Here is a 10696-nt window from a genome sequence, read left to right on the forward strand (position 1 = left end):
AATCGTACACGATAGCAAATACATTGTACATAAGCTTTCACTGAATCTCGAGTGAAGTGAAGATTCTTTTGAATTCTGCCCCCTCGAATTTCAAAAACACTTTATTATGACTTCCTTCTCACAAATACTCATATATAAATATCGATATAACTATATATTTAATTTTTTCATATCGACAATACTATCTTAATATGAGTATCAATATATGAAAATCAATATAATATTTCAGTCGATAAAACTTAAAGCAATAAAGTCGACTGAACAAAAGAAGTTGAGCTTAATTATGTAAAAACATCTTAATACAACTCAAAATATATGTATAAATAAGGAGTTGACCGCTTAATATATTGATGAGACGATAAAATATAAGATAAAATACAAAGTTATAAAACAAGTTTAGATCCATTAACGCCTCGAGCTCCGTACCAACCCCCATTTTATACTTCCATTATAAAACACTCTAAAATCAAATAATTTTGGGGGGTCAAGTTTTTTTAGTTCGAAGGAAAAATATGGATTGAATTTAACTTCCTGGATGAAGAATTGATGAGAAATAATATCTTTAAAAAATTACATTTTATGGTGGAAATCAATCCATGGGTCTCTTCATACCTCATAAATCACGAATATCAAACTCCCACGAAAATAAGTAATTTTTGGTATCCCACAACCGTTCTAAATAGCCTTCCTCAGTCCTGGGCCTAAACTTTAAAAAAAATAAAATTTCGCTTTTTTATACTGTCCTCGTCGATGGTAAGACAAATAGGTTCAAGGCGCTTCCTACAAGACTTTTACAAAGATTTTTTTTTGGATGTATTTAAATGATATGCTAGGAATGCACTGTCAGTTATATTTTTATATATATACTTAGAAATAAATGAAAAACGGCGTATATTGTAAGACGTAAATATTCACTTCTTCATTATGTGGCACTGCATGTAGCTCTCCGGATGTCCATCTATTTTTTTTTCAGACGAGGGAGTTACAGATCTGCAGCTAAAGTATTCTTATTCAAATTTTTTTTTTCATCTCCAGTTTTTCCCCACAGGTTAATGTACTGTTCTTAAAGATAGTTTATTATACATGTGTAATGATTTTTTTAAGTAACTAGAGTATTTACATAGCCAAAAGCGTGTGCAACTATTTTATTCAAACCAACACACAAAATTACAAAAAAAGAAAATAATTATAAGGATAAAGTATTGATAAGTTTGGACGTATTTTTTGTTCCATGCAGAATATAGGCATAGGTCATCAACTTATTTGACAAAAGGTTGCCTTCATTTCAGCAATCTTTCATATGTAGAGTAAGCTCTTGCTTTTCGAATCAACTGAGAAACATAAACCCTTTGAGCAGGTTATAAATTACAATATAAGTTCATTGTAAAAGACATTTTCAATAAAAATATTGGCCATCGAGTTATCCATTAATTTTTCTTGTTATAATGTAGTACACCATTAATGTCTTTCTGTAGTGAAATATTAAAATGTGAAAGACATGTATGAAATCTATTGAGATAACGAACAGTATTCAGGCTCAAAAGTCCTAAAAACAAAAGTGGAACAGAGCAAACACGGAAATTAAACACGAATTGGGATCAGTTACCATGGAGAAATGAGCATCTCTTGCCTACAGCTCACAAGCACCCGACATGTGCTCCTTGTCATGATCAAGAAATAATGGGAGAATCTGTCTTCGATTCATATTCTTTGGTTTCTTTTATTTTGATATCAAAGGGGTCCATCAAGTTTAAATAGTCCTTATTTAAACAATTCGAGTATGTGAACAGAGAGTTACATTTGACTCCTGGCAATTTCAGAGATGTATTGCATCAACTGCCCAAAAGGAGTTCATGTAAGCAATTCCTTTCGACGGTCATGAATGAAAAGTACTATTGTCAAATAAAGGCATTTTAAACGTTTTTTAAATAAATTTTCTCATTTTTGTTTATAAAATACATAGAATGTGTAGGTTTTAGCATATTCACCCTCTGAACACCTAAACATTTAAAGTTTACACTCTTTCTATTAGATTTAGACAAAAAATAACAGTTTTGTATATTAAGCAGGGAAAGCGAATATTAGGAACAGTAATACAAGTTTTAAAATATATATTGTTTATAACTGTATACTGTGGAGATTACGACTAGTATTCAAACAGAAAGCCCATTTTAACTATACAAATCGGGAGTCAAGAAACCACGGACATCAAAAAAAAACATCAGAAGCGGGATCAGATGGCATGGAGGAGTAAACATCTCGTTTCGTGAGAGTGTTATCCTATCTTAAAAAATTCTGTTTCTCTGTCCATAAAAAAGAAAGTCAGAAAATGTAAAAGCAACCAACTTTTATATTTCATAAGCTCTAATACAAAATAGAGGCTCAAAATACTAAAGTTAATTTAGTTGCACTTAGTTTTTCGCTTATTGCAGATCTTTAGTTTCGCATCCCACGTTGTTGACTTTGGACAGTATTTGATAACTGGTTTTCCCCAAACACACTGGTAGAACTTTCTGCATGTTTTAGGATTTGCAAACAATCCATTTAATTTTGGACATCGGAAATTTGTCTGACCATCTAAAACAAACAAATGTACATTAAATATTGTTTTGTATTCAATCAGAAGAGCTTTAAAAACCAAATATTTAATTTTCTTACCTTTGTTCTGAAAATGGTGAAAAGGATTTTTCCTATTCTTACAATTAACCTCATCAGCATGAAGGCATTTTCCGGAAGCTTCTTCCCAAAGTGTTCCATATGCACAAAGCATCGTTAAACGTACTCCGTTCACGCAGATAATATACCTGGAGCAATTGCTTGGGTCTGGTTTGACTGTATTCCTCTTACATTTGACATTAGTTTTATTGCGGTCAGAAGTTTGCTTCGGTTCTAAAGTTGTTAAATTTTTTACATCTGAGAAAATTGGATTTTCGGTAGTTTGGAGAATTGATGAATTAGAGTTTGTTTTGTTCATCGCCTGTATCGTTACTTTGAATCTGTGTACGCTGTATGTTTCATTCCTGTTTGTTGCATTCAATTTCACTTCAAATTCCGTTGCATTTTTGTTGGTTACAAGCATGTGATACGTCTGATTAAAACCAGCTACAAAAATTGATGCAATTAAATTATTGTCAAGGTTTTTTTACTGGAGTTTATTTAATGTAATTCGAAATGTAATAATTGGATTTTTCAAAAAGAATTTACTCTCATTCGTGATACCAATCATTGGCAAATATTAACACTACTAAATTCTTTGAGGTAAATATTATTTACTTAACTGATAAGGAAATACAACTAATATTTATCACCAGAGTGGAAGTGCATTAAAATACAATGTGTCAGGTCATTTTCAGGGATAAATCTTTGATGGGTTAAGCAATATTTTCTCATACAAGTAATGTGGATAGGACATTTACATCTTTTCTCTCATTTTTAATTATTTTGCAAGTCAATGGAATAATAGAAAATGCATTAATATACCAAACGATGGAGTCTAAAGTTATTTGTATTTAAATATTTTGTAACATAAGTGACTTCTCGGGAATTTTTTTTTTTCATTTACACATATTGAATATGCTGAAGCTAGTAAGTACTAGTAAGGTTTGTGTTTTGCAGCAATATATACATTGTGAAGAGGAAAGACACGGGTTTGGTATAGAGAACTTGCTGGATATAGCTTTGGAGATTTGTAATGACTTTTATGAAGTTTTAGAATATTGTACTACAAGGGTGAATAGAATTACTTCCTTGAGCAGATTTGTAAAAGTATTAAAATGTAATGTGATTTTGAAGAATTTTATCTTTAAAAGTGAAGTGCAAGTATAAGAAACTAATTAATTTAACTATAATTGGGTTGTATTTTGTACTTCAAATCAATCTTAGGCCTTTGTCTTTCTATTTAGATTGTCTTTGGAATACATGTATTTCGTTTACCTGATAAATACATATTGTCTATATATAGCTACGGCGGATGTGGCCTACAGGGGATAAATACTACGCCTAGGCACATGATCCCACATTGGAATATCTGGAAGTGAGACTTATGCTCTGTTCACATATTTTTTAAAGGCCGAGGTTTTCAACCGTACGGTTTTCCTCAGGTAAGTTTGGTGTGGGGTGGAGCTTAATCGGAGCGGCTGAGAAGCCCCGAGGGAACGACGCGGGCTTGTGTATACTACCTATATACACAGGATGTTACCTGTTGATTCCCCCTATGAAACGGGAAAAGAATCATCTGCATCGTTTTTTTTTCTTTCGGGATTCATTATTAATTTCAAACATTTTAATAAAAATACAAAGCAAGATGTTATATTCCGAGTAATTTCTCTTCTAAAACTTATTATTATACCGTAACAGGTTACTTCGTCATCATGTCTCGAAGAAAAGCGACACGTACCAGGATTGTCTTATAAATATAAATTCGCTTGACTCATGAACAATGTTACAATGTTGTCATACATGTTTTAAAAAATAATTTTATCTAATTCCATGACACTAGCTTCAAACGCAGGTCGGTTTATTTTGTTAATTAATGGAGGAATCAATGTACGTTAACTCATGTTTTGACACGGAAATTAAAATAGCAATCATGATATGAAATCCTCCCTTTTAAAATCAAATTTATAATATATTATATAGCCATAGATTTTCTTGTCATTTATTTATTAATATGATAGATTGATTATATTTATGGCATATTCTTATGAATTAAAAAAAGAAAAGAACGATTTGATTGCTTCTTTATCACGTTGGCATACAATGCGGTAGGCATCAAAAGCCTGAAAGTTAATTCGATGGTCGGTACGATCTCCAGACAAGGTACACAAGATATACACAACAGCAGCAAGCTAAATGTCAATCATATCAAAGTATCCAATCCCAGGCTTAATTTCAGATGATTGACAGAGGTTCTAAGACCAGGTAAATGCGAAGGAGGTGCTTATTTCCTCCCCCTTTAAGATAAATCGCTCGCCTTTAGTTATATTCCCATTTTTTCCCCCAAATTAACATTTATTTAACAATACAGGTTACACAATTGTACATTTCTCATAAAATTCTAGGTTTCTTTTTACCAACAAAGGCAACTTTAAATATATTTCCTTTGAATATGATATGGGTTTAACATGTCTTAATTCATAACAATTAAACTTACCGTCTGAATATACGTAAGCCCAGTTAAAAATGCAGATGATATAAAACATAAAAATCTTCATGTCTCTGCAGGTAAACAAAAATAATTACACATGTACATACGTTTCACATTTGTTACATGTTTATTCACAATCAGAATCAATTATTTGCTGCATGCAAAAGATAAATTAATTTGATACTAGATAATATCTTATTGGATATTTACAAAATATATCAAATGTTCTTATGATTCGATTCTGAGAAGCTCAAAATTTTCGACATCTCGTTACATACAGTAATTAAAATCACATTTGCGTTGGAGTACTATATATCAAATTTCAACAAAATGTATAAATATGAAAATATGTATGCCTAACTTGATACACACAAATTGTTCTGTGAGCATTGCTTTCAAAACTTCGTTGTACTTGTGTATTATAAGGTATTATATTTTTGATGCTTTATTAGAGTTCATTTCATAAAATTTTTGTCATAAAAAACAAAATAAAATTGAATTCTCAATTGACTAAGCTGTATTTTTATTTAATAGAAAATGAGAACATTGTGCTGCTATCTTTGTCTTCTATTCCTGGCAATTCCTCAAGAATGGCTAGCTGTAAAGGGATATAATTTGATGACCCATTTGGCACACCAAGCAGATGCTTTAGAATATGGATTAAAATTGGCAGGAAAATACAATTATGGGTATGGCTACAGAGGTATGTGACTATAACTGTTTTCCCCTTATTTTAACTTTTTATCATATTTGAATATAAATTTAATGTAAAGTAAGTACGATTTTAAAATGAAAAAGAGATGCACAACCTGTTATTCTATAAATATTTTATTTTTATCTTTTGGATTTTTTAAATTTGTTAAAACATATATATGTAATTAATTTATAATTAAACAGGTGGTGCAAGGGTAGCATTTTCTGCTTACACATCCAGTAGTACATCATACTCCTCCGGATCCACTGTCAAATTTGGAAATGTTGTCACCAACCAGGGTTCAGCATTTAAGAGTTATTACTACTTCCAAGCACCCCATGCAGGACTTTATGCATTCTCGTGGACAATTCGACCCTATTCCTCCAACTACGCCTATACCAGTGTCCGTGTTAATGGGTCATCAAAAGTCCGTAGTAAATGCTACACAGGAACCACTTCGTATACCGATTCCTGCTCCAACTTTGCGATCCTCAGCCTTAAGACATCTGATAAAGTTTCGATTTATTCAGACTCAACATCCTACATACAGAGTTCCTATTCCTCGTTTTCTGGTTGGGAATTGTGAAAAATGAGAATATATTGTATTCCAAATGAATAAAGATATAACTGTTAAAAAGAATGTGTTTTATGTTTTTGGCTAACAGGAAATATTTACTATAGGCGAAGTTATATAACAATTTGCCATTAAAAGTTAATGCTGTAAAAAATTTAAAAAATGCTATGAAACTTTACATGTATAAGCAAAAGGTATTCCTGATAAATTCATAATCACTTGTTGACGTTGCTAAGCGTATATTAAGTTGCCAAAGGGTATTGAATATTCACAAAATTACACTTCAACGAAATTTTACGTGAATGTGATGCATTAAAAGCATGAAACGACATGTGGTCGTTCTTAAAAAAAATATTAAACAATGCAAATCTTTGAACAATGCATAAATCACGAACACTTGTTAATTTTAGAGGTGTGTCAGGTGCTAAGGAAAAGAAAAATCCCCTGCTGTCTAGTCACAACCGCCATTAGTCATTCCTTCTAATTACATAGACGAATATTTTGCAATTGAATTCGGTACAAAAAGAATAACTTTAAAAAAAGCTAGGAAATACGTTTATCTGTCAAAAAGACAGTTTGATAGTGTATATATACCAACAATTCATTATATTCCTATAACTTACAAAGCCTCTCATGAAGTAGTCGAGATCCTTGTACCGTCGACTTATTTTGTAGTAGCCTGCTTTGATAAAAAAAAACTACTTAGTATTCGTAACCAAACCATGCCTCTTAGGAGCAAATATATTAGGAGACATATATTCACAATATATGCAGGTGGGAGCTGAATATAAATAAAAACATATGTAAGGAAAGTTGAAAGGCTTAATACTTCTCATTTATCATAAAATGGAGTTGTTATTGGCTCTCATAATCTATATTCAGTAAAATAAGTTTTCGTGACACAGTTGTGGATGCCTCTGTCATGTTTTTTTTTTTCGAGTACCCGAGATTAATCAATCAGTATTTTGAGAAAAGCAACTTTTAATAATTTATTAAATGAATTAGATGGTGTCGATGCATCTGAATGTAGTGATGAAGCCCATTTTTTTTCTTTTGTAGAGGTTTTGAAAAAATTATTGCTTCGGCGAAAAATTTAAAATCTAGTCGGTTAGTAAAGTAGCACAAAAAGTGTTTATCGGTAAACCAACATTTTCTTAGAACCCTAACTCCAAGGCCATAAACTGAGAATAGACTAAGGTCAAAATTTAGATTTCGAATATTTTCAATGGTCGATACAATGACTTTGTCAGCAAATACAATTTATCATTGAGTCAAATGCTGACTGACGTTTTTTTTTTTAATACTAATTCTTAGTCCATTATTTATACACTGAATTGACGACGGATTATTCCGTTATTTCCCGATCATGACAAGGAGCAAACGGCAGGTGTGACCGGTCGGCAGGGGATACTCTCTCCTCCATGGCACCTGACCCCACTTCCGATGTTTTTAAGGTCCATGTTTGCTCTGCTTGTGTTTTGTATTGTTTAATGGACTTTTGATCTAGAATACTGTTTATTATCTCCATATGTTTCATTCATTATGATTCTAGACCAATTAGAGTCTTGTAAGTTTGTTAAAGAGTTTACCGGTAATACAATCATGATTTGAATTTTTTTTTTAAATTTCGAAATTTATTTCAAAAGTTACACTGATTTGAAATTTTACTTAAGTTTGTTTTTAGTTTATGGTCTTGGGGCCTGATCTCAAAAAAATACATACACTGCAAATGAAAGTAAACGAGAACAGGTGAAATTGAAAACGAAGGAGATTTGTGTGAAAGTGCCAAAATGATAAGGGCAAAAGTAAACCTGTACATGTACAGTATGTATGGCATGCAGCGGAGTTAGAAAAGAAATATATATTCAAGAAGAGTTTTTGTCATAAAAAACACATTTTATGAAATTTGGTTGCTTGTCCAAAAATATTTCTTTGAATTTTAATTGTTATGAAACATTGAACTATAATTAATAATCATTGCTATATTTGTTCATTTTTTATCCTTAATGTCAAAGCATAGTTGATTTGTATTGTTGTACTTTTTAAAGATATTTTTACATTCAGGTAAGCTTAAAAGGATTAAAAAGAGGATGAAATTTTATAAATAAATGGTGAAAAAAGTTCAAAAAGTTACCGATACTTCTAATCTATTGTTCAGTCATCTGTAGGCCATAGAAGTGGTTTAATGTAGCTAAAATTAGGTTCGGACATCAAATCACAATTTCTAAACCTTCAAACCTTTTCAAACCACTGTAAAATGTTTGGCAAAACAATCAATCTAAGAATGTTGAATCCGGTTGAGTTGGCGCTTTCCTTACCATCTGTTATCTCCAATAGTATATCGCTGTTCGAAGATGTTTGTTTTTCACCGATTCTACATTGTGGTTTGCCCTCTGATGTTGATTATGAAGTGATTACGTCATTGACGTTTTCAACTTTAAAGTGATTTTAGAACAGAAGATCCAAATTTCACAAAGTAAAACAATCAATTAAAGTGAGTTGAGAGTAGCATGGTTTGAAATAATACAACGACTCTCTTCTTTATCATCAAGCTTGCATTTAGATTTATTTACATGATAGGTTTTTTAATTTTAACGTATCTTGTTGATTTTTTTCCTCTAAATTTCTTTTTTTTTTTTTTATATCTACTCTGAAATTCTTTTTGTTTCGAAATACACACATTACCAAGTCCCTGTACGTTAAAGAGATCGATTTGGATTTGAAAATTTTCTCTTGATGAGAAAGATGAGATATTTCATTTATAAAGTTTTCGTACGGCAGCCTTTTGCAGAGGAAAACGTTTTCCAAATACATGTTAAATTCCAAGGTCAAGGTTAATGTTTCAAAAATGTTGTCAAGGAATGAAAATGTATCATTAAAGCAAATCTGATTCGCATAATAAGAAGAAACGTAGGCTTGACAAAAACTGAAAAAAAGCAGTTTAATGGGAAGCAACACTTACCCGAAGAAATAAATTGATCTTTTCAAACTGATAAAATTTGATCCAAAATTGTTATTCAAAATTTGATAAACTGAAACAGAAAACGCAAATGACATTGTCTGCGTGTCAAAAGCTTTAATTTTCAATGCACGCAAATTGCTAATTACATGACACATCTTGCATGAGGAAATTCAATATTCAAAAATAATCACCATAACACCTAATCGTATCTATCATTCGTTTTGATTACGTTAATTATATTCAAAGTGTAAAGAGATACAGCATAATAAACATATTTTACATATAAATTTTTCAATTTGTGCTGAAGTCGAGCATATACCGTTATATAAAAAAAGTCTGACTAAACCAAGTGAGTAGATTAGATATATAATAAAAATCGTATTTACATATTTAAATATCAGACTGTAATAATAATTATTGCTAGTCTTTTTAATTTTACCCCTCAAGGAAAGATGCGAACCCTGTTGTGTTGTTACTTTTCGCTCCTCTTGCTGACGATACAAGTGGAGTTTCTTTCTGTCCAGGGATATACGTTAATGCAACATTTGGCCAAACAAGCTAACGCTCTGGAATATGGACTAAAATTGGCCTCCAGATCAAAGTGGGGATATGGTAAGTGTTATTGTAACTAATCTAATACGATTTATTTGTCATCGTTAGTTTTGTCATTCTGAATGAAATCTGATACCATTGTTATTGTTCTATTGTTTATTACTTAAATATGTAGATATGAACAATTTCAATAATGCTTTCCAGCAATTATTATAACCACCTAAAGCACAGCAAACCAACTGTTGAATACAAAACATTTCCTGTCATAGAAATAAAAAGGTAAATGTAGGTTTAAAAATTAAAGCATTTGAGAAAAAAAAGAAATGAATAGACATTAAATGTTGCATTTTTATTTTTTCATCATTTTAGGTTATGGAGGAACCAGAGTAGCTTTTACAGTAGTTGCATCCAGTTCAAAGAAAGTTAGTAGCGGAAACCACGTCTACTACAACCAAGTTGTTACCAATGAAGGGCAAGGTTTCAAAAGCGGGCATTACTTCCAAGCTCCACATGCTGGCCTTTACGCATTCACCTGGTCAACTCGGCCCTATTCTACCAATCAAGCAAATACCGCGATCCGTGTGAATAACTCTTATAAGCAGTATCAATATTGCTACACCGGCACTTCTTCCTATACGGATTCTTGTTCCTCATTCGTGATACTGAGCTTGAGCACAGGGGATAAAGTATCTATCCGTTCTGTTTCTTCTAATACATATATATACTCAAGCTACAGCTCGTTTTCCGGCATGGAATTGTAACAGTAAT

At 31.7% G+C, this 10696-nt stretch overlaps 2 protein-coding genes across 2 annotated transcripts; both read left to right on the forward strand.

Moving 5' to 3' along the window:
- The first annotated feature begins 5524 nt into the window (after positions 1-5524).
- LOC134239476 (uncharacterized) lies at positions 5525-6480 on the forward strand. The gene is made up of 3 exons (XM_062721659.1): positions 5525-5572; positions 5681-5849; positions 6044-6480. Exons 2-3 carry the CDS (start codon positions 5684-5686, stop codon positions 6424-6426), a joined length of 549 nt encoding a protein of 182 aa, XP_062577643.1. The 5' UTR covers positions 5525-5572; positions 5681-5683; the 3' UTR covers positions 6427-6480.
- A 3343-nt stretch (positions 6481-9823) lies between these two features.
- LOC134239477 (cerebellin-3-like) lies at positions 9824-10696 on the forward strand. Its single transcript, XM_062721660.1, has 2 exons — positions 9824-9988; positions 10298-10696. Exons 1-2 carry the CDS (start codon positions 9829-9831, stop codon positions 10687-10689), a joined length of 552 nt encoding a protein of 183 aa, XP_062577644.1. The 5' UTR covers positions 9824-9828; the 3' UTR covers positions 10690-10696.

This window comes from Saccostrea cucullata, unplaced genomic scaffold (genome assembly GCF_032062105.1).
Source record: "Saccostrea cucullata isolate Sc308-1 unplaced genomic scaffold, CSIRO_AGI_Scuc_v1 ctg991, whole genome shotgun sequence".
NCBI lineage: Eukaryota > Metazoa > Mollusca > Bivalvia > Ostreida > Ostreidae > Saccostrea > Saccostrea cuccullata.

What these genes read in the sequence shown, in the direction of transcription:
- LOC134239476 (XM_062721659.1), top strand. Translation starts at nt 5,684, where the DNA reads ATGAGAACATTGTGCTGCTATCTTTGTCTTCTATTCCTGGCAATTCCT. An exon ending in TTATGGGTATGGCTACAGAG is followed by an intron (nt 5,850 to 6,043) that starts GTATGTGACTAT and finishes ATAATTAAACAG; the next exon opens with GTGGTGCAAGGGTAGCATTT.
- LOC134239477 (XM_062721660.1), top strand. Translation starts at nt 9,829, where the DNA reads ATGCGAACCCTGTTGTGTTGTTACTTTTCGCTCCTCTTGCTGACGATA. An exon ending in CAGATCAAAGTGGGGATATG is followed by an intron (nt 9,989 to 10,297) that starts GTAAGTGTTATT and finishes TCATCATTTTAG; the next exon opens with GTTATGGAGGAACCAGAGTA.